Here is a 24086-nt window from a genome sequence, read left to right as displayed (position 1 = left end):
TCTGGAGTTTATCGTAAGACAACCTCAAGAATATATGTCTTTTGAAAACACTAATTGGAGTCAATTTCAAGCTGACTTGACTGCAGAACTGGAGGCTCATTTTCCTCCTCATGATACAAATCTTTCAGACAGAGATATTGATACATATATTGACGAGTTTACTACTACAGTGAATTTTGTGTCTTCACTGCATTCAGAAAGAATACAAATGAAGAATCGGAAATATAAGGTCTCTAGGGAAGTTGAAAATCTCTATAAATTAAAACACGAGTGGCAAAAGCAACTGAAACGATTATTTCACAGAAATATGAATAGACAAAGTCAACAGTACTTATTACTGTCAAAGCAAATTCAACTACTCAAAATTATAATCAAAGAGAAGGTTGAAATAGAGCAGGCACAAATGTTTGACGATAAACTTCGAAATATTAAACCTGGCCCAAATGCACATAGGCAAATTCACGGATTAATAGGAAGTGACAGGAAGTCAGTAGTCAAAGATTTATCGGTAAATGGTGTGACCGTTATTAATGAAAATGAAAAATTGAATATCTTGAAAGACCATTTTGCTCAAATTTATAATGGTCCGGCTCCTAATAGAAATTTGTCTCATATAGAACATTCAATAAGTGATTATTTGACTGATGTTCCTAATCACAGAGTTCAATTCAATACTTCGTCTACGTCGTTTAATAACGAACTCGACAACAGATTCACAACTGTAGAATCCGTTCGTCTAACATTGTCAAGTCTAAATAATAAAAAGTCATGTGGTTTGGACAATATTTCTAATTTCCTGATACGAAAGTTTCCATTAAAAGCAATACAGTACCTCGTTGTATTATTTAACAATTGTTTAAACAATTCATATTTTCCTAAATTATGGAAGATAGGAAAGATCATACCTATCAAAAAGAAACAAAACTCAACAGATATTAACAATTTAAGACCGATTTCAATGCTTTCAAATTTGGGCAAGTTATTTGAAAAAATTTTGAGGGAAAAAATGGATGAAGGTTTACCAAGTGACTATATTTCAGATTTTCAATTCGGCTTTAAAAAAGGTCATTCTACGGTGGATGCACTAACCAAATTCAATAACGACATCATTTCTAATTTGAGAGAAAGAAAATGCACCGTTGCAATTTCGCTGGACGTAGAAAAAGCCTTTGATAGGACGTATCACAACGGTATCGTGTATAAAATGACCCGTTTAGGTTTTGACCCTCATATAGTTAAAATGTTCAAAAGCTTTTTCACTGATAGGAAATTTTACATTCAACTTGGAAATGTTAAATCTGATATAAATAGTGTATCTTGTGGGGTACCTCAGGGGTCTATTTTATCGCCACATATGTTTAATATTTACATGCACGACTTTCCTCATACACATCAAAATTCTTTGGGTGTGTTGTACGCTGACGACTGTCTTTTGTATGCACACGCGGAATCTCCAAGTGAGGCCTTAGCTATTGTATCCTGTCACTTACGAACGGTTAATGCTTTTTATACTGAATGGGGCATAAAGATCAATACTTCCAAGAGCGAAGCTATGTGTTTGAGAAACGCTTCCGGGAAATGCAAGAGATGGGTAGTACCTGAAAGTAAGTCCTTGAACCTGTCTCTAAACGGTGTGGAAATACCATTTAAAGACAGATTTAAATATTTGGGAGTATGGTTCACTAAATTGTTTAAATTTAACCAAACTGCACGCTGCAATTTGGGGAAGGCATACGGTATTAAGGGGTCATTTGGAAGGCTCCTTAATAGCAGGGCATTACCTGAAAAAACAAAGTTATTGTTGTATAAAACATCCATTAGACCCGCACTGGTTTATGCCTTCCCTATATGGTTTTCCATTTCTCCAACGGTAATGAAAGAGTTCGGAATACTGGAAAGAAAAATACTACGCCTCTGTGTCGGAAAGAATTTTCAATCGTATAACAAGCGTTTCTCAAATCGTTATATTTATGAGGCAGCTCATGTTACCCCAATTTCAGTGTATGCCATGCAATTAATTAAAAATTATGTGAATAGACTTCATATGCATTCAAACTCACTTATGCAAAGAGTTGTTGAAGAGCAAAATGAGTTCAATTGGGAAAATACCAACTATATTTCACCTCTTGGTATTGATTTGGCGATGGCTTTGGAATCTATTGAGTGCCCAGAGTTTTATATCAGCACCTCTCCTGGAATTCACAGGGGCTAGGTAACGAGCAGATGAAAGGTTTTGTCGATGGAAATGTGTTTTATTACTTAATGCACATGTCTATCGATATTACAGTTTGTCTGCTTAGTTTAAGTAGTTTAGGTTAGGTTTAGGTTAAATTTAGTTCTAAGATAAATCCAAATTGAGACATGCTCTCAAACATTGAAGTGTCGGGAGCAAACACGTTAACATATATTAAAATGTAGTTTCAATACAATGAACAAAATATGAACAAGCAAGGTGCTGTATTTAACACACAAGTCATTAAAACCAAACATTATAGTTTTAAGGATTCTGTATAACACTGTTCAAAATTTTGCATGTATATGTTGAAAAAGGAAAAGACTCAATAAATTTGAATTGAATTGAATTGAACAACAACTCAAGTAAATCTGATTTTAAACATGGAAAAAACCTTGCTGAATTTAAAACTACAACTACAGTGATTTAAGTGATTTTCGGATTACGTAGGAAATCAACAGAAAATGTTTCAATGACACAAAACAATGTTAATTATTAAAATGAGCCTAAAGGTATGCAACAAAATTCTAAATCGATTGTAATGCTTAATTTGAAATGATGCTAAAATTATGAAATTTTTAAACAAACGTCTTTAAGTTATGCCAGTTTCTACAACATTTCCTAAAAGTATGCCCTGTTTTCTTTAAAACCACTGTTTTAAATATCCCCCTGCCATAACAATATTAATGAAAAAACTTAGTTTTTTTCCTGTTGTTTATGGCTGTTATGAATTAAACACATCAATGCTATGAGAGAGAGAAGCAACACAAAAAAAGGTCAACTATGAATAGCCAATGATGATGAGTATGACAGCGATGATGTTGGTGTTGGTGCAGCTGCTGCAGATGATGATTCCCAGAGTGGTGATGATGACGATGATACTGATGTCAGTTATACAGTCAACACCAACAACCACATCAATAACTAAGACCTCAATATGTCGACACTTCACTTTCAGTAATACGCAATGCCAATGCCATGGTGCAAAAGGCAAAAAAAAAAAAAAATATATGATGAAGGCTCATAAATCCTTTAAAGGACATATTTGGCATATTTGAAAGTAGTGGTGGGATGATAAGGACTCTTAGGGCGCAACGAAAAACTTTTGAGTTTCAATCAACAATTTGTGTTTGGTTTGTTAACTTTTAAATGGAATTCAATTGGTAGACGAAAGAAATGTATACAGGCTTTACGACAACAAGAAAACATAAGCAATACAAGTTGTTTTTTTTTTCTTCTTCTTTTACTCTGAGCATTCCAAGGAAAAACTTTCCATTTCGTTACAAATCAAATGGCGGAAATTTTCATTTCATTTCTTTTGTAAGAAATGTAAAAAGAAATAAATAAACATTTTCTTTCAATTTTTTTGTATAGACGTCTGCCAATGTTTATTTTTTTCCTACTGCTTTCTACGTTGGGAGATCTTAAGTGTTTCCTACCCACCATGCAATTGAATGGTTTCCTTTTTATTGTATTTTTTTTTTTGTTCGTTTGATTTAAAATAAGCCCCTTTTCATTGCTTTTATCGGGACCCGACCAGGGACATTTGATCTTAAAAATCATAAACAAACTTTACATTTACATCCCTGGAGTATTGGCAACACGAAAAGAGGTTATGTGCTCCCTTTATGTATACTACATCTTTTTCGGTTCGTTTTCCAATTTAAATAATGGTCCGGAGCAAAAAAAAAAGGAAAATCACAGGAGAACATTTGCAGGCCCTTCTTGGTATTTGGTCTTCACAACTTCAATAGGCCATAAATGGAAAATATTTAAATTTTCTTTCTCATTTGGTTTGTCTCCAAGCAATAATAACAAATATTCCCTTAATAACCCCCAAAAGTAGGCTTTAAATAAACACAAAATTAATGGAAATTTTTTAAAATTAATTCCAAAAATTTTTTTTCTTTTTTGTTGTTGCAGATGATTCTGTTGATGTCACCTCTGAACCAGATGACCAAGATATATCAGTTGCTGCAGCATCACATAATCCCAACAAGGGACAACTGGAGGTACAATTGGGTGGCTCGGTAACACTGCAGTGTCCTCAAGGTAAGAGCCAAATTTTATTTAATTTTTAAATTGAATTTCTCCCGACCTTTACGGAATCCGCGAAATTTTGTAAGCCCTACCCTAGGTTCCTGGAATTTCTATAGAAATTTTTGTGAGCCCAAGGCTCAATGAATTTCTATAGAAATTTTTGTGAGCCCAAGGCTCAATGAATTTCTATAGAAATTTTTGTGAGCCCAAGGCTCAATGAATTTCTATAGAAATTTTTGTGAGCCCAAGGCTCAATGAATTTCTATAGAAATTTTTGTGAGCCCAAGGCTCAATGAATTTCTATAGAAATTTTTGTGAGCCCAAGGCTCAATGAATTTCTATAGAAATTTTTGTGAGCCCAAGGCTCAATGAATTTCTATAGAAATTTTTGTGAGCCCAAGGCTCAATGAATTTCTATAGAAATTTTTGTGAGCCCAAGGCTCAATGAATTTCTATAGAAATTTTTGTGAGCCCAAGGCTCAATGAATTTCTATAGAAATTTTTGTGAGCCCAAGGCTCAATGAATTTCTATAGAAATTTTTGTGAGCCCAAGGCTCAATGAATTTCTATAGAAATTTTTGTGAGCCCAAGGCTCAATGAATTTCTATAGAAATTTTTGTGAGCCCAAGGCTCAATGAATTTCTATAGAAATTTTTGTGAGCCCAAGGCTCAATGAATTTCTATAGAAATTTTTGTGAGCCCAAGGCTCAATGAATTTCTATAGAAATTTTTGTGAGCCCAAGGCTCAATGAATTTCTATAGAAATTTTTGTGAGCCCAAGGCTCAATGAATTTCTATAGAAATTTTTGTGAGCCCAAGGCTCAATGAATTTCTATAGAAATTTTTGTGAGCCCAAGGCTCAATGAATTTCTATAGAAATTTTTGTGAGCCCAAGGCTCAATGAATTTCTATAGAAATTTTTGTGAGCCCAAGGCTCAATGAATTTCTATAGAAATTTTTGTGAGCCCAAGGCTCAATGAATTTCTATAGAAATTTTTGTGAGCCCAAGGCTCAATGAATTTCTATAGAAATTTTTGTGAGCCCAAGGCTCAATGAATTTCTATAGAAATTTTTGTGAGCCCAAGGCTCAATGAATTTCTATAGAAATTTTTGTGAGCCCAAGGCTCAATGAATTTCTATAGAAATTTTTGTGAGCCCAAGGCTCAATGAATTTCTATAGAAATTTTTGTGAGCCCAAGGCTCAATGAATTTCTATAGAAATTTTTGTGAGCCCAAGGCTCAATGAATTTCTATAGAAATTTTTGTGAGCCCAAGGCTCAATGAATTTCTATAGAAATTTTTGTGAGCCCAAGGGTCAATGAATTTCTATAGAAATTTTTGTGAGCCCAAGGGTCAATGAATTTCTATAGAAATTTTTGTGAGCCCAAGGCTCAATGAATTTCTATAGAAATTTTTGTGAGCCCAAGGCTCAATGAATTTCTATAGAAATTTTTGTGAGCCCAAGGCTCAATGAATTTCTATAGAAATTTTTGTGAGCCCAAGGCTCAATGAATTTCTATAGAAATTTTTGTGAGCCCAAGGCTCAATGAATTTCTATAGAAATTTTTGTGAGCCCAAGGCTCAATGAATTTCTATAGAAATTTTTGTGAGCCCAAGGCTCAATGAATTTCTATAGAAATTTTTGTGAGCCCAAGGCTCAATGAATTTCTATAGAAATTTTTGTGAGCCCAAGGCTCAATGAATTTCTATAGAAATTTTTGTGAGCCCAAGGCTCAATGAATTTCTATAGAAATTTTTGTGAGCCCAAGGCTCAATGAATTTCTATAGAAATTTTTGTGAGCCCAAGGCTCAATGAATTTCTATAGAAATTTTTGTGAGCCCAAGGCTCAATGAATTTCTATAGAAATTTTTGTGAGCCCAAGGCTCAATGAATTTCTATAGAAATTTTTGTGAGCCCAAGGCTCAATGAATTTCTATAGAAATTTTTGTGAGCCCAAGGCTCAATGAATTTCTATAGAAATTTTTGTGAGCCCAAGGCTCAATGAATTTCTATAGAAATTTTTTGAGCCCAAGGCTCAATGAATTTCTATATATTGAGCCTTGGGCTCAAAAAATTTCTATAGAAATTCATTGAGCCTTGGGCTCAAAAAATTTCTATAGAAATTCATTGAGCCTTGGGCTCAAAAAATTTCTATAGAAATTCATTGAGCCTTGGGCTCAAAAAATTTCTATAGAAATTCATTGAGCCTTGGGCTCAAAAAATTTCTATAGAAATTCATTGAGCCTTGGGCTCAAAAAATTTCTATAGAAATTCATTGAGCCTTGGGCTCAAAAAATTTCTATAGAAATTCATTGAGCCTTGGGCTCAAAAAATTTCTATAGAAATTCATTGAGCCTTGGGCTCAAAAAATTTCTATAGAAATTCATTGAGCCTTGGGCTCAAAAAATTTCTATAGAAATTCATTGAGCCTTGGGCTCAAAAAATTTCTATAGAAATTCATTGAGCCTTGGGCTCAAAAAATTTCTATAGAAATTCATTGAGCCTTGGGCTCAAAAAATTTCTATAGAAATTCATTGAGCCTTGGGCTCAAAAAATTTCTATAGAAATTCATTGAGCCTTGGGCTCAAAAAATTTCTATAGAAATTCATTGAGCCTTGGGCTCAAAAAATTTCTATAGAAATTCATTGAGCCTTGGGCTCAAAAAATTTCTATAGAAATTCATTGAGCCTTGGGCTCAAAAAATTTCTATAGAAATTCATTGAGCCTTGGGCTCAAAAAATTTCTATAGAAATTCATTGAGCCTTGGGCTCAAAAAATTTCTATAGAAATTCATTGAGCCTTGGGCTCAAAAAATTTCTATAGAAATTCATTGAGCCTTGGGCTCAAAAAATTTCTATAGAAATTCATTGAGCCTTGGGCTCAAAAAATTTCTATAGAAATTCATTGAGCCTTGGGCTCAAAAAATTTCTATAGAAATTCATTGAGCCTTGGGCTCAAAAAATTTCTATAGAAATTCATTGAGCCTTGGGCTCAAAAAATGTCTCTAGAAATTCATTGAGCCTTGGGCTCAAAAAATTTCTATAGAAATTCATTGAGCCTTGGGCTCAAAAAATGTCTCTAGAAATTCATTGAGCCTTGGGCTCAAAAAATTTCTATAGAAATTCATTGAGCCTTGGGCTCAAAAAATGTCTCTAGAAATTCATTGAGCCTTGGGCTCAAAAAATTTCTATAGAAATTCATTGAGCCTTGGGCTCAAAAAATGTCTCTAGAAATTCATTGAGCCTTGGGCTCAAAAAATGACTCTAGAAATTCATTGAGCCTTGGGCTCAAAAAATTTCTCTAGAAATTCATTGAGCCTTGGGCTCAAAAAATTTCTCTAGAAATTCATTGAGCCTTGGGCTCAAAAAATTTCTATAGAAATTCATTGAGCCTTGGGATCAAAAAATTTCTATAGAAATTCATTGAGCCTTGGGCTCAAAAAAATTCTATAGAAATTCATTGAGCCTTGGGCTCAAAAAATTTCTGTAGAAATTCATTGAGCCCAAGGCTCAGCGAAATTTCTATAGGCAAGGTTTTTTTGAGCCCAAAGCTCAATGAATTTCTATAGAAATTTTTTGAGCCCAAGGCTCAATGAATTTCTATAGAAATTTTATGCCAATAGAAGTCTTCAAGAGATATTCTGTTGCTTAAGAAAGACATCAAGAGGTATCCTGCAACCCTACATTGAGCTCAAGGAATATCTATTGGATTTTTTGAGCCCAAATTTGGGGCCCATAGAATTTCCTCTATGGGGCTTATGGAATCTATATATAAATTTTTGAGCCGCTCTTGGGCTCATAGAAGTTCTATTGAAATTTTGGTTCTGTAGTTCTGAAGAAGCCTCTAAAGAATTGGTGTTAGTTTGTCACTAATCCCAGAGAAGAATACTTCAGCTCCCATTGGTGACACAAAATTCAAATTATTCATAATTTATTCTTCAAAAAGTTTCCACAAACTCAATTTTCGCTAATAATGCAAATTATTGGCACTTAAATTGTAGCCTACATTTAGGCCGATATTCCAAGGAAATTTTATAATTACTAAAAATATTCATCTTCAATAATACATAACAAACGTAAAACTATGCCTACTTTTAGGCTGACATTAATAGAAATTACTCTTATAATTATGTCCGGACCATCATTGGCATCCCCACCTCCTTCACCACCACCACCATTACCTCAGCATACAAATGATTCTAATTAAAAGCTTTATCTAATTACCAACAATTGTAAATTGATTGCCAGCGAACAAAGAAAGAACGAATGAAAATAGAGTGCAATTAATAATATGGCAAAATTTATATTTTATTTGGCGCGTAACAAAATTAACATTCCGATAACTAATGATGGGACAGCATGGCATTAATAACTGTACTTGCCGCCTCCGCCTTCGTTTGTTCGACAACAAGGTGTCGTTTTGCTATCTTTGCTGGTTGGTGGCTACAGACAAATGAATTGCCAAATGGTACAACATATATTTTATAGACAAGGTTTTTGAAGGTGGGCGCCAAAAATGCTACGCCATCCGAGAAGTGTTTAATGGTGTAAAAAACAAAGTCTTTTAGCTATTCCAAGAACAAAATCATTTGTAACGGATGATGGAGTGTGGCGGGTGGCTTCAATTATAGGAATTAAAATTTTCCTTTCATTTTTCGTGTTACAGCAATTAATGAAATTATTTAGCAAAAAGCCATACGCAGCAATACAATAGTCATAAAGATGCCCATTTGCTTTGCCTTACTTTTCATGCCATTCATCATCATCGTTATTATTCTTGTTGTTGTTGTTCTCACACTTTACTCAAAACATTTCCCATTCGTTTTTTTTTTGTTTGTTGGTGAATAATTTATGAATTGAATGTCCTTTTAATTTCATCATCATCATCTTCTTTGTTGATATTGCGTCTACATCTCAAATGTTGAATGTTGCATACCAATTTGTCTCACTTCTAATTTTCTCTACTTATGTTTTTCTTCTTTTTCTGTTTCCTCTTCTTCCATTTCACAGGTTCATTGGGTTGTTGGTCACACTTGGATCCAGTAACGGCACGTTTACGTGGTTTAGGTCACGGTCTTTCCTCACCCACAGGCCAAGTTTCTCTCAAAGATGTTGTCTATCAAGATGCCGGCACTTATAAATGTATTGGCCAATCGCCACAGAATAAAAAGAAACTTGAAGTCCTACAAACTGTGGGTGTTTCGGTAAAAGGTAAGTGTTCCCCCCAATAACATAGCATTTGAACCACAACGAACAGTGGCATTGGAAAATGCTTTTAAGATAATTAAAGGAAAATTTGTGAATCATGAAAGAATCGTGAAAAAAACAATTGAGAAAAGGAAACAAAAATTGTTGTGAAAGTCTTCCAAGAGGATTATAGAAAACTTCATTACGACATTGAGGTTAAATTTTAAAAAGTGACAAACATTTTTCTTATGACTACTCTTTTTTGGAAAATATTTAAATGTGAAATAATTTTTGTTATTTTCTTAAGGTATTACATGTTTACACCTAAAAATATGCTTTAAAAGCAAGTAAGTAAGCACACTCATTGGTACAATAAAAACAGTTATATAGATGCCATCTACCCTCTACATCAGCGTTAGGTAAGAAAGCGCACACCTGCTGTCAGTGAACTCCACGCACACAATTCAACTAATTAAAAAAAAAACCGAAAAACATGCACTCACACAATGACACCCCCTAAAGTATGCAATGGAAAAATATGGTGCATATTGCTGTTCTACATCAGCGTCAGGCGAGAGAGCGCCCACGGGCACTCATTTAACGTTGCTCTCTCCACACACACAATTCAACCAATTGAAAAAGCATGCACTCACACAATAACACCCCGTAAAGTATGCAATAGAAAAATATGGTGCATATTGCTGTTCTACATCAGCGTCAGGCGAGAGAGCGCCCACGGGCACTCATTTAACGTTGCTCTCTCAACACACACAATTCAACCAATTGAAAAAGCATGCACTCACACAATAACACCCCGTAAATTATGCAATAGAAAAATATGGTGCATATTACTGCTCTACACATCAATAAGTCAGAGATGAGCACTATATTTTATTTTGCATACTTTTTGGAGCTGTTATACATTTGTCTGTAGAAACGGTATTTGTTTCCTAAATTTGCAATCATCGAAGATTACGTATAGAGAGATGATCTGTTAAAGTTCCCCTTGAACTGTCTTTGTGAGAAACTCTTGAAGATATTCTATGGCAAGATGTCATCTATTGGAAGGAGATCTTCAAAAAGTTTCAAAGGGATGTTGCTCTCTCTGAAACTCACATCATTACTATAGAAATTTGTGAGCCATTTTTTGTACCCATAGAATTTCCATAGCAATTTTTGGTGCCTCACTTGGCTCATTGAATTACTATAGACAATTCTTGAGCTTTTCTTGGGCTAATAGAATTTCAATAGAAGCTTATGAGCCATTCTTGAGTACCTAGAATTTGATAAAATCTTTTGAGCCTTTGTTGGGTTCATAGTATTGCTAAAGGCATTTTCTGAACTCTTCGTAGGTTCATAGTATTTCTAAAGCCTGTTTTGGGTTCATAGAATTGGTATAGGAGTTATTTGAAGCCCTCGTGGGGTCATAGAATTTCTATAGACATTTTTTTAACCTTCAAAGGCCCATAGAATTTATGTAAGAATTTTTTGAGCCCATATTGGGCTCATTGGTTTTTTATAGACATTTTTTGAGCCCATTTTGTGCTCATAGACTTTTTATTTAATTTTTGAACCGTGCTTGGGTTCACAGAATTTCCTTTTCAGCCCTTTTCGGATTCACGGACTTTTTTTGATGGTTTTGCACCCAACAAGGTTCATATGATTTCTACAGCAATTGTTGAGCACCTTTCAGGCCCATAGTATTTTTAGAATTTTTATCGAAATTATCGAAAACGTTTCTGAGCCTCTCATTAGCTACGGAATTTTTTATAAAACTCTTTTGAGGTCCTTATGTGCTCATAGAATTTTTGTTATCCCTTCTTGGGTTCATAGCATTTCTGTAGACATTTTTAGGGACTTTTTGAGCACTTCCATCTTTATTAGACATTTTTTGAACCCCTCATAGGTTATTTTGAGCCCAGTTCGTCTCATAAACACTTTTTTCCCTAAAAAAATTATATATTTATTGTGGTTTCCAAATTTTTGGGCATACGAAAAACATAATATTCCAAGGGCCACTAGGAAAACCATCGGTAAAAATGTCCAAAGGATCCTCGAACAGACCCTTAACAACACAAAAATGTTGAACATTTGTGTGAGTGGTACCCCAACGATTTGAACATGAACTAAGTTGGGACAAAATATTTGGAGATCCAAAGTTTGGATCAAGTCGGTTTCTGTGTTTATGAGATATCGCGCGTACCATTTTAGTGAAGATTCTCGAACTTCTGTGGGGGAGGTACCGGAAGGAGTGGTCCTATAAGCATCACCTTCGAATTTCATGTAATATAAAAAGAAATATAACGATATTCAAAGTGTGGACGAACGCAGTATTCGGTTCGAGCTCTCCAGCCACTACATATGGTGGTATAGGGGTTTTTACACGTTTCGTGCTGTTTTCTCAAAAAGTATGGATTTGCCCCTGAAAAAACTTTTACTGTCGTAATGGAGGCAGCGAATGCAAGATGCTTCAACAAAATTCAAATTGATTCGAGAGCAGGTCTTAAAGTGAATTTGACCGAGATTTTGTGTGGGAGGTACCCGAAGGAGTTGACAAATATAGTTCATATTCGAACCTGATCTATATCTAATATACATATTAGGAGGTGCAAAGCATGGACGATATCAGTCACACGGTGCGCCTTAACTAATGGAAGGTTAGATGGAAGGTGTTTACACCTGGAAAGTTTTTGCAGATTCTGAAACTACAATGCTCATAAATGAGAAATATCAAGAAACAGAAAAAAATCGCCGGAGGGATTTTCAAAGAAATCGCGATTTAAGTTCACATTTTTAGGGGTTCTTTAGGTTTTCACGATTTTGCTTGCAATCCGCTAGTCCTATGTAAATGGGACTAAAGAAAATGTTGTAGCTGCAAAAATTCTCCAATTGATTTACTTACTTACTTACTTAGCTGGCCCATTACAGAACATTTGTTCTATAGGCCGAACTAAGAAGAGATCTCCATTCCTCTCTATTTGTTGCTTCGCACTCTGGAATACCGCGCCTTGGCATCTCATCATCCACTTGTTTGCGCCATCTATTCCTTGGCCTGCCAATTCTGCATGCACCGCCATGTGGCATGTATTCATACGCCTTTTTAGCGGGTTCATCATCGCTCATTCTTATGATATGGCCTAGCCAACGCAATCGCTGCATCTCGATACGTTTAACAATATTGATGTCGTTGTATAGCAGATACAGCTCGTGGTTCATGCGACGTCGATATTCACCGTCAACGCAGATTGGTCCGTAGATCTTTCGAAGAATTTTTCTCTCAAACACACCAAGCACTGCCATGTCTGCTTGCGCAAGTACCCAGGCTTCGGAGCCATACATCAGCACGGGTAGTATCAGTGTTTTGTAGAGCGTTATTTTTGTTTGACGAGATGTGGCTTTGTTTTTAAACTGCTTACTTAATCCAAAGTAGCATCTGTTGGCCAATACAATTCTTCTTTTTATTTTTTTAACTGATGTCGTTTGTTGTGTTGACGGAGGTGCCGAAGTAGACGAAGTCTTTTACTACCTCAATATTATAGGAACCAACTTCCACAGTCGGTCCGAGCTCAATGGACGCATTGCGCGTCGACACCATCGACTTGGTCTTCTCACCGTTTACCGCCAGACCCACTTTAGCAGATTCTCCTTCGACCTTCATAAAGGTATCAGTTACTTCTTTTACTGATCGGCCCATGATGTCTATACCATCAGCATAAGCAAGTAACATGTGACTATTGGTGTAGATTGTGCCACTTCTTTTGACGTTTGCCTCTCGTATAACCTTTTCTAGCAGGATGTTGAAGAGGTCACACGAAAGGCTGTCTCCTTGTCTGAAACCTCTTTTGGTACCAAACTCTTCGGAGAGGTTCTTTCCTATTTTAACTGAGGACCTCGTGTCAGTTAAAGTCATTTTACAAAGCCGGATGAGCTTTGCGGGAATACCAAATTCAGACATGGCTTGGAATACCTTTGAGCGCAGCGGACTGTCGAAGGCTGCTTTATAATCGACAAAAAGGTGGTAGGTGTCGATCTGCATCTCTTGGGTCTTCTCCAGGATTTGCCGCAGGGTAAATATCTGGTCAATGGTGGACTTGCCAGGTCTAAAGCCGCATTGGTATGGTCCAATAATCTCGTTGACCATTGGGTTTAGTCGTTCGCACAATATCCCTGACACGATCTTGTAGGCAATAGGGAGTAGACTTATGCCCCTATAGTTAGAGCATACAGTCTTATCTCCCTTCTTGTGGACGGGGCACAGGATACTCAGGTTCCAATCGTCGGGTACTCGTTCTTCCTGCCAGATGGTGCTAACTAGCTGATGAATACACCTTATCAGCGTGTCGCCTCCGGTTTTGAACAGCTCGGCTGGTAAGCCATCGGCCCCTGCTGCCTTATTATTCTTCAGCCGATTTATTGCTGTCTTTACCTCATCTTGGCTGGGCGGTATACATTCAATACCATCTTCTGGGATTGGGACTGTGGTATCTTCGTCGTCTTCGCTGCTATTGGATACCAACAGATTTGAAAAATGTTCTTTCCATATCCTGAGTACACTATCTGTATCAGTTACCAAATTACCTTGCTGGTCTCTACAGGAGGATGTGCCTGTACCAAAGCCATCAGTTTGATGCTTGACTCTTTGGTAGAATTTTCGGACTTCATTCTGGCTCCTGTACATCTCGATTTTTTCACACTCCCGCTTTTCCATCTCTCTCTTTTTCCTGCGGAAAAGACGTTTCTCCTCTCTCCTTTTCTCCCTGTATCTCTCTCGTGCGCTACGCGTTGCTACGGATTGTAAAGTAGCCTTATATGCCGCATTTTTCTCTTCGGTGGCAACACGACACTCCTCATCATACCATGGATTCCTTGGTGGAGGTCTCTGGTATCCAAGTATGGATTTTGCGGCTGTTTGCATGGAGTGGGCAATGCTTTGCCATTGCGCTGATATGTTATCGGGATGAGGTGGGCTTTGATTAAGCAATTGGGCTAGTTGAGTGGAATATGCTGTGGCTATCTGTTGTGATTGCAGCTTACCGGTGTCTAACTTTCGTGTTGTGTCTGTTCGTACTTTGTTTGCTACGTTTAAGCGGGTGCGTACCTTTGCTGCAACAAGGTAGTGGTCCGAATCAATGTTTGCGCCTCGGAACGATCGTACATCCAACACGCTCGATGAATGTCTTCCATCTATCACAACATGATCAATTTGGTTTCTTGTTTTCTGATCTGGAGACAGCCAGGTGCCCTTATGAATATCGAGATGATTAAATCTGGTACTGCTAACTACCATGTTTTTTGCAGCTGCAAAGTCTATCAGTCTCATACCATTGTCAGATGTTTCACTGTGGAGACTGAATTTCCCGACTGTTGGGCCAAAGATATTCTCCTTTCCAATTTTGGCATTAAAATCGCCTAGAATGATTTTAATGTCATGGGCAGGGCAACGGTCATATGTTTCTTCTAAGCGCTCGTAAAATATATCTTTGGTCTGTTCGTCCTTTTCTTCAGTGGGAGCATGAGCGCAAATAAAGCTGATGTTGAAGAATTTAGCTTTTATTCGAATTGCAGCAAGTCTTTCATTCACTGGAGTGAAGCTGGATACAAGATGTTTTAGTCTCCGACTAACTACGAATCCACAACCAAACTCATGCTTTACGTCATGGCAGCTATAATACAGTGCGTCACCTTTAGGTGTTGTTGTGACGCCTTTCCCAATCCATCGTATTTCCTGTATGGCAGTAATATCGGTCTTGTACTTTTCAAGTACGTCTGCCAATGCGAAGACGGCACCTTCTCTATAAAGAGTGCGAACATGCCAGGTGCAGATTCGCAGATCATGGTCCTTAAAACGTTTGCGGGGGTCGTCAACTTTTGATGGATTTGTTTTTCTTTTCTTTCGTTTTTTCATAGTAGGCTGTTTTTTTCTAGGGGAGGGTTACTAACCCGACTAAGTTTTTAACGAAACCCAAACCCAAGTTTTTAACGTTCTTATGGGTGAACGCGCGGCACATGTTAGCTCACTACCTTTAACGGGTGTTAACTTTTCTTGGGCACATAGACTTTCTATAGAAATAGTTTGAGTCCTTCTTGGGCTCATAGAATTTCTAGAGAAATATTTTGAGACCTTCTTGTGCTAATAGTATTGAAATAGAAAATGTTTGAGCCTCATTTGGAACCGTATAATTTTTACACAAATTTTTATGGAAATTAGTTGACCCTTTCATGGGCTTATAGAATTTCTATAGATATTTTTGAGCCCTACTTGCACTTATACAATTACTATAGAAAATACATTTCTCCTTCGAACTCATAAAATTGTTGCAGAAATTTCTTTAAAGTTGTTGGGCCTTTTTTGGAATAAAAGAAATTCTATGGAAACTTTTTGAGGACTTCCTGGGCACTCTACAGAAAATTGTTGGGCCCTTCAATGGCTCTTAGAAATTGTTGAGCCCTTCTTGGGCGCATAGAAGGGTTCGAAAAATGTCTATAGAAATATTTAAGTCCTTCCTGTGGTCATAGTATTACAATAGAAACATTTTGAGCCTCATTTGGATTCCTAGAATTTTAACACAAATTTTTATAGAAATTTGTTGACCCTTTCACGGCCTTATAGAATTTCGATAGACATTTTTGAGTCCTTCTTGTACTCATACGATTTCTGTGGAAAATAATTTTGTTGCAGAAATTTATTTAAAGTTGTTGGGCCTTTTTTGGACTAAAATAAATTCTATTGAAATTTTTTGAGGCCTTCCTGGGTTCACATAATTTCTACAGAAAATTGTTGGGCCCTTCAATGGCTCTTAGAAATTGTTGACCCTTCTTGGGCCCATAGAAGGGCTCGAAAAATGTCTACAGAAATATGTAAATCGTTTTTGTGGTCATAGTATTACAATAGAAATATTTTGAACCTCATTTGTATCCCTTTCATGGGCTTATAGAATTTCGATAGACATTTTTGAGCCCTTCTTGTACTCATACGATTTCTATGGAAAATATTTTTCTCCACTTTGAGCTCAAACAATTGTTACAGAAATTGTTTCAAGGTTCTTGAGCCTCTCTTGGGCTCATAGAATTTGTGTATACATTTTTTGAGCCTCTGTTTGGGTCATAGAAATTATAGAAAAATCTTAAGCCGCTTTTGGACTCATAGAACTTTTGAAGTAATTTTTGAAAAAGTTTGTGAACCTCTTTTGGGCTCCTAAAATTTTTAAGCGCTCAGAATTTCTAAAGAACTTTTTGAACCCTTCTTGGGTTCAAAGCATTTTATAAAAATTTCTACAAAATTGAGCTTCTTTTGGGATCCTAGAATTTCTATAGGAATTGGTTGAGTATTTTCGCAAGCAGGGTTTAGAATAACTTTTTGGAAGCGGATGCTTAAGCCACAACAAAGGAACCAATCTTGGATTTTTAAGAATTTTTTCTGAAGGACAGTAATGGCAACAACCTTGGATATTTTGAAAATTACTCTCTCTAACACTGCCGGTCCTTAAGGTTCTGTTAAAAATCTCCTTTAATTTGTTTGCGGAGAAGAACAACTTCTAAAGATAGAAAAAAAAATTCTAAAGTTCTTCAATGCAAGAATAACTTATAAGGACATTTGAGAAAAAGATAGAAAAGGATTATTGAGTTTTTTTAGAAGAAGATTTCTAAAGTTGAATGAGAAAAAGATATTCCAAAGGCTTTTATGGAAAGGAGGCTCTTAAACGGGAAGAAGATCTTCTAAAATTTGTATATGAAAAAATAACCCACTAAAATACTATTGCGTGGTAGTGGGATGAAGAAGATTTCTCAAAGTGTTCCCTTGGTTCTAAAAGGTTTTTTATGGGAGGAAGAACTTCTAAAGTTAAATGAGAAAAAGATATTCTAAAGGCTTTTATGGGAAGGAGGCTCTTATGCGGGAAGAAGATCATCTAAATTTTATATATATATAAAAAATAACCCACTAAAATACTATTGCGTGGTAGTGGGATGAAGACTTTAAAGGGATTCTATGGGTGAAAAAGTACTATGAGAAAATGGCTTCTAGAAGAATCACTTTATATTGAGGGAAGATTATCTACATGTCGTTTGTAACAAGAGGAGAGTTGAAAGGTCTTCAAGATCTTTTACGGAAATATTTTTAAAATTATTTTATTAAATGAAATTATCTTAAAAAAAATTTAGGCATAGCTTGTGATAACACAAATATCCGTAATTATAATTCTCAATTATTATTATTATTTCAATTTGCAATTTTTATTGATTTGCAAACAAAGTTATTTGCTCCAGTCTTTTTGTTTATCCAGCTCTTGACCATAGAGGAAACATATTTTATGGCACTTAAAAATTTTCTAAAATCTTACTAAATCAAAATGACTTTAGCCAAAGCAAATACATAAATTCTCAAAACTCTCGCACCATGGTAAATAGCCTTTGGGCCATATGGGATTTCCTTATGTTATGGCCACAAAACTAACAAAACTGACAGACAAACAGACGACAAAATACGGAAATTTATTGTTTTATTTTAAACAAATATATTTTTCAACAGCATACTCAAATAAAATTGTGTTCATAGATGTGTTTCGACATCTATACACACATACATATGTTTATGTTTGGATGTATATTCCGAACAATTTAACAATAATTTTCAAAATAAAATTTATGTCCTTTGTATTATAGAGATGGAGTCACTTTCGCTCACTCTCTGTGTTATGTGGAAATCTGTCTTTGACAGCCATGGCCCATCATCATAAGACAGACACCTTAAGCGTATGTTCCATCACCATTGCCATCGCCACCAAGCAAATCACATAAGTAATGTAGTAGATGATGTGCAAAAATGCACCCTTGAGGGCAATATAAACAAAATGCCATCAAGTAGGGGCTCTACAAAAACGAATTCTCTTCTCTTACATTACATTTTGCCAACATATGACATAACATGCACACACACACGAACACTCTCAAAACAAGACAAAGGCCTTGAATGATGAAAAACATAATCATCATGGAACTTAACAAATGTCTTCATCAGCCTTCTTAAACTGGAAACATGGATGGGAAAGGATTTCTTAAGAACAAAGAATGACAAACACAACCACTTAAAGGGCTTTTCTTAAACAGAACACAAGAAGTTCCAAACAAAAAGGCTTGCCTGCTCGCACACTTGTTCTTTGGACACACAACATAAGTGACACAGAGAGGAAAAGGATTTTCGTTGTTGACGTCAAGGAAAAAGTAATCAAATTGAAAAGAAAAACAAAAGATTTCTGTGCAAGTTTCTTCTGTGACAGGACATCATCAGTAGAACAATTTACTCAGCTAACGAAGGAAACAATCTTTAAAATACAAACGACAGAAAGACAAAGCTAGCGACAGAGAGTGTGAGAGACATGATTTTCAAGGTAATCGTCAAAGTATTTGTCAACATAAAAATCTTGTCTTCTTAGTCAGTTTTTCAAAAAAAGAAAACAAACCAAACTTTCATTTTTCTGCAACTTGTCTTCTCACCCATCCCCTGAGGGGGGCCATATAATCATTTCATATTGTTTGTATGTGTCTATTACAAAGTAAGCTCCATATGTGCAAGTGTGTTTGTGTTAAAATGTCATTACATCACATTTGAAGAGCTTGATAAACAACAACAGGAAATTGCAACAAAGTACTTGTAAATACCTAGAAGCAGGTGTAAGGACACACGGCTACATTTATGCATAGACATGAAGATGTGTATAGACAGAGAGAGAAAGAGACATGTGAATGTGTGTGCATTAGAATGTGTAGCGGGTTAGTTAGTTTCTTTTGTCACGCTCTCAAGATTAGCAAAAAGTCCTTTTTAGCAAATGAAAACATTTTGCGAATGAAAACAGTGTTGCAAGAATAATTAGAGGTAACAGAGATGTTAATTAAAAACTTATTCATTTAGCTCGACGCAGGGAATCTTCATGAAAGTATTTACTACGTACCTAGGAAATTTTTAGACAATCAAGCCACCAAGTAGTGATTCTAGAGATTTCTTTAAATACCATTAAATTGGGATTTTGTAGGAATATTTTGGGATGAAGATTATATTGATGGAGAAAACTGTATCTATGAGTAGGAGGCCTTTATAAAATATTTATATGAAACTTCTTCTAGAGGAATGACTTCTATAGGACTGAATTGGACTTGTATGAAGTGAAGAGGACGTTCTTAAGGTATTTTATGGGAAAATACCTTATTAAAGGCATATATTAGAAAAAAATGGGAGTCAGACATGTTGAAGATATTTTATTGTAAGAATTGAGCTAAATATGAATCGGGATGCACTCATTGATATGAGAGAAGTCTCCCTTGTCCCGTATGGGATGTTGTGTTATACCTTTTAAAAGTCCTCTCAAAAGTATCCTATAAGAATTGGATCATTCATGGTTGTCAAAAGGCCTTCAATGGGACAAATACCTACAATATTTTTTCTTGTGGGAAAAGACCTTCACAAGCTCTTAAGTGCGATTAAGGTCTCCAAAATCTTTTCTAGGAGAAGAAGACCTATTAAAGGCAATTAAGAAGAACAAGTCCGTGTAAATCTTTGTATGGAAATACTACCATCTTAATGTCTTCTTAAGAAATAAGACCTCCTAAAGTCATCTATGGGAATCTAACAGAAGGTCTTCTGTTCGTATATTCTAGTAAGAAGGCCTTTCCTAAGAATAATACAATGCAATACAATTTACAATACAATACTTCCCCAAGAGGTTTCGGTAAAAGGAAGACTTTAGTGGAGCTTCTATAGAGTAGAAGGTCTCCAGTGGAGGCTACTACAGAATAGGCCGCCAGTGGAGGCTTCTATAGAATAGTATACCTCCAGTAGAGGCTTCTATAAAATAGAAGACTTCTGTATCATGGGAGACCTTCCAAATAGGGTTCCATAAAAAAGAAAGCCTCCAAAGTAGACTTCTGTAAAATGGAAGGCCTCCAGATTCTATGAATAGAAGCCTCCTGTAGAGGCTTTTATAAAATAGAAGGCCTCCTCAGGAGGCTTCTATAGTATAGAAGGCTTCCTCGGGAGGCTTCTACAGAACGAAAGGCCTCCTCAGTAAGCTTCTATAGTATAGAAGGCCTTCTATAGTATAAAAGGGCTCTTCAGGAGGTTTCTATAGTACAGAAGGGCTCCTCAGGAGGCTTCTATGGTATAGAAGGGCTCCTCAGGAGGCTTCTATGGTACAGAAGGCATCGTCAGGAGACTTCTATGGTATAGAAGACATCCTCAGGAGGCTTCTATGGTATAGAAGGCCTCCTCAGTAGGCTTCTATAGTATAGAAGGCCTCCTAAGTAGGCTTCTGTGGTATAGAAGGCCTCCTCAGTAGGCTTCTATGGTATAGAAGGCCTCCTCAGTAGGCTTCTATGGTATAGAAGGCCTCCTCAGTGGGCTTCTATAGTATAGAAAGCCTCCTCAGGAGGCTTCTTTAGTATAGAAGGCCACCTCAGGCGGCTTCTGTAAAATAAAAGGCCTCCTCAGGAGGTTTCTATAGAATAGAAGGCCTCCTCAGGAGGCTTCTATAGTATAGAATACCTCCTCATTAGACTTCTATATTATAGAAGGCCTTCTCACGAGGCTTCTATAGCATAGAAGGCCTCCTCAATAGGCTTCAATAGTATAGAAAGCCTCCTCAGTAGGCTTCTATAGTATAGAAGGCCTCCTCAGTAGGCTTCTATGGTATAGAAGGCCTCCTAGGTAGGCTTCTATGTTATAGAAGGCCTCCTCAGTAGGCTTCTATAGTATAGAAATCCTCCTCAGGAGGTTTCTATAGAATAGAAGGCCTCCTCAGGAGGCTTCAATAGAATAGAAGGCTTCTATAGAATAGAAGGCCTCCTCAGGAGGCTTCTATAGAATAGAAGGCCTCCTCAGGAGGCTTCTATAGTATAGAAGGCCTCCTCAAGAGGCTTCTATAGTACATAAAGCCTCCTCAGGAGGATTCTATAGAACAGAAGGCCTTCTCAGGAGGCTTCTATAAAATAGAAGGTCTCCTCAGAGGGCTTCTATAAAATAGAAGGTCTCCTCAGAGGGCTTCTATAGAACAGAAGGCCTCTTCTGGAGGCCTCCTCGGGAGGCTTCTGTAGTATAGAAGGCCTCCTCAGGAGGCTTCTATAGTTTCGAAGGCCCCCTCAGGGAGCTCCTATAACATAGAAGGGCTCCTCAGGTGGCTTCTATAGTATAGGAAGCCTCCTCAGGAGGCTTCTATAGTATAGTAGGCCTCCTCAGGAGGCTTCTATAAAATAGAAGACGCCCTCAGGAGGCTTCTATCAAATAGAAGGCCTCCTCAGGAGGCTTCTATAGTATAGAAGGCCTCCTCAGGGAGCTCCTATATATAGAAGGCCTCCTCAGGAGGCTTCTATAGTATAGAAGGACTCCTCACGTAGCTTCTATAATATAGACGGCCTCCTCAGGAGACTTCTATATTATAGAAGGCCTCCTCAAGAGGTTTCTATAGCATAGAAGGCTTCCTCGATAGGCTTCTATAGTATAGAAAGCCTCCTTAGGAGGCTTCTATAGTATAGAAAGCCTCCTCAGGAGGCTTCTGTAGTATAAAAAGCCTCCTCAGGAGGCTTCTATGGTATAGAAGGCCTCCTCACGTATCTTCTATAATATAGAAGGCCTCCTCAGGAGGCACATGCGGGAGGCTTCTGTAGTATAGAAGGCCTCTTCAGGAGGCTTTTAAAGTATAGAAGGCCCCCTCAGGAGGCCTCTAGAAAACAGGAGGCCTCCTCAGGAGGCTTTTATAGTATAGTAGGCTTCCTCAGAAGGCTTCTATAGAATAGAGGACCTCCAAAGTAAACTTCTGTAGAAAAGAAGGCTTCGAAAGAGGGTTCCTTGGAATAAAATTCCTTACAGAAGCTCTCTAAATATTGCTAACGCTTCTCTGTGGAAAGAGGATATCTCTTCTAGGTGAAAAAGATTTATAATGGGTACTTTAAAGGAGAAAGTCCTTCCTTAAAACCTTTTAATGACCCATTTTAGGAAGTTAACCATTTTAGCACTTCTATTGGAAGAGTACTTTTTAAGGTGTTCTAGAAACAAGATTGTTAGATTTCATTTAGAAAGAAGATGGGTTCACAAGTATTTTGCTGCCATTCATCCGACCGAAAACATTCAAAAGTTATTCTTCTCACAAAAAACCATTCGTAGGTTCTCCTCACAACGAATACCACTTATATGTTTGTCTTCTTTCCATAGAAGATCCTGGATGATTGATTACTTTCCCCAACTACCTCCATAATAATTCTTTTTAAGATGTCTTTTCGTTAGAGGATCACAGATGGTAATTTTCTATTGAAGACCTCAAAGTTCGTTTTCACAAAGTGAAGGCCCTCTTCCTTGAAAAAATTCTTTAAAATCTATGGTATTAAAGCCCCATATAAATGCCTTAAAACAATTCATTAAAAATCCAAGCCTATTTAGTTGATTTTCCTTAAAAAAATTCTTTAAAAATTCAAGCCTATTGTCCTTTAAAATTCGAAATTTTGCCCTGATGTTATTTGAAAAAAAATTATATATTATAAACATCCTTGCAAAACTATTCCTTAAAAATCTACGCTTGTTGGTCTAAAGGTCCTCGAAAAAAAAGTATTCCTTAAAAATCCACGATTATTGCTGTGATGGTCCTTGAAAAAATATTCCTTAAAAATCCACGCTTATTGCTGTGATGGTCCTTGAAAAAATATTCCTTGAAAATCCACAGTTATTGCTGTGATGGTTCTTGAAAAAATATTCCTTAAAAATCCACGCTTATTGCTGTGATGGTCCTTGAAAAAATATTCCTTGAAAATCCACAGTTATTGCTGTGATGGTTCTTGAAAAAATATTCCTTAAAAATCCACGTTTATTGCTGTGACGGTCCTTGAAAAAATTATTCTTAAAAATCCGTGCCTACTGATGTGATGTTGCTTGAAAAAATATTCCTTAAAAATCCGTGCCTACTGCTGTGATGTTGCTTGAAAAAATATTCCTTAAAAATCCAAGCTTATTGCAGTGATGGTCCTTGAAAAAAATATTCCTTAAAATCCACGCTTATTGCTGTGATGTTCCTTCAGAAAATATTCCTTAAAATCCACGCTTATTGCTGTGATGTTCCTTCAGAAAATATTCCTTAAAATCCACGCTTATTGCTGTGATGTTCCTTCAGAAAATATTCCTTAAAATCCACGCTTATTGCTGTGATGTTCCTTCAGAAAATATTCCTTAAAATCCACGCTTATTGCTGTGATGTTCCTTCAGAAAATATTCCTTAAAATCCACGCTTATTGCTGTGATGTTCCTTCAGAAAATATTCCTTAAAATCCACGCTTATTGCTGTGATGTTCCTTCAGAAAATATTCCTTAAAAATCCACGCTTATTGCTGTGATGTTCCTTAAGAAAATATTCCTTAAAAATCCACGGTTATTGCTGTGATGTTCCTTCAGAAAATATTCCTTAAAAATCCACGCTTATTGCTGTGATGTTCCTTCAGAAAATATTCCTTAAAAATCCACGGTTATTGCTGTGATGTTCCTTCAGAAAATATTCCTTAAAAATCCACGCTTATTGCTGTGATGTTCCTTCAGAAAATATGCCTTAAAAATCCACGCATATTGCTGATGGTCCTTGAAAAATATTCCATAAAAATC

At 36.5% G+C, this 24086-nt stretch overlaps 1 protein-coding gene across 1 annotated transcript in view; it reads left to right on the top strand.

Moving 5' to 3' along the window:
- The window catches only part of tei (irregular chiasm C-roughest protein teiresias), a 368344-nt gene that overhangs the window by 310194 nt on the left and 34064 nt on the right, over positions 1-24086 (top strand). The window contains exons 10-11 of the mRNA XM_073990187.1: positions 4157-4285; positions 9284-9484. Coding sequence (XP_073846288.1) covers positions 4157-4285; positions 9284-9484 — 330 coding nt within the window. The remainder of the gene's footprint in view (positions 1-4156; positions 4286-9283; positions 9485-24086) is intronic.

This window comes from Musca autumnalis, unplaced genomic scaffold (genome assembly GCF_047663935.1).
Source record: "Musca autumnalis isolate F117 unplaced genomic scaffold, ASM4766393v1 scaffold_5, whole genome shotgun sequence".
NCBI lineage: Eukaryota > Metazoa > Arthropoda > Insecta > Diptera > Muscidae > Musca > Musca autumnalis.
This window is presented reverse-complemented; position numbering and strand designations above follow the sequence as displayed.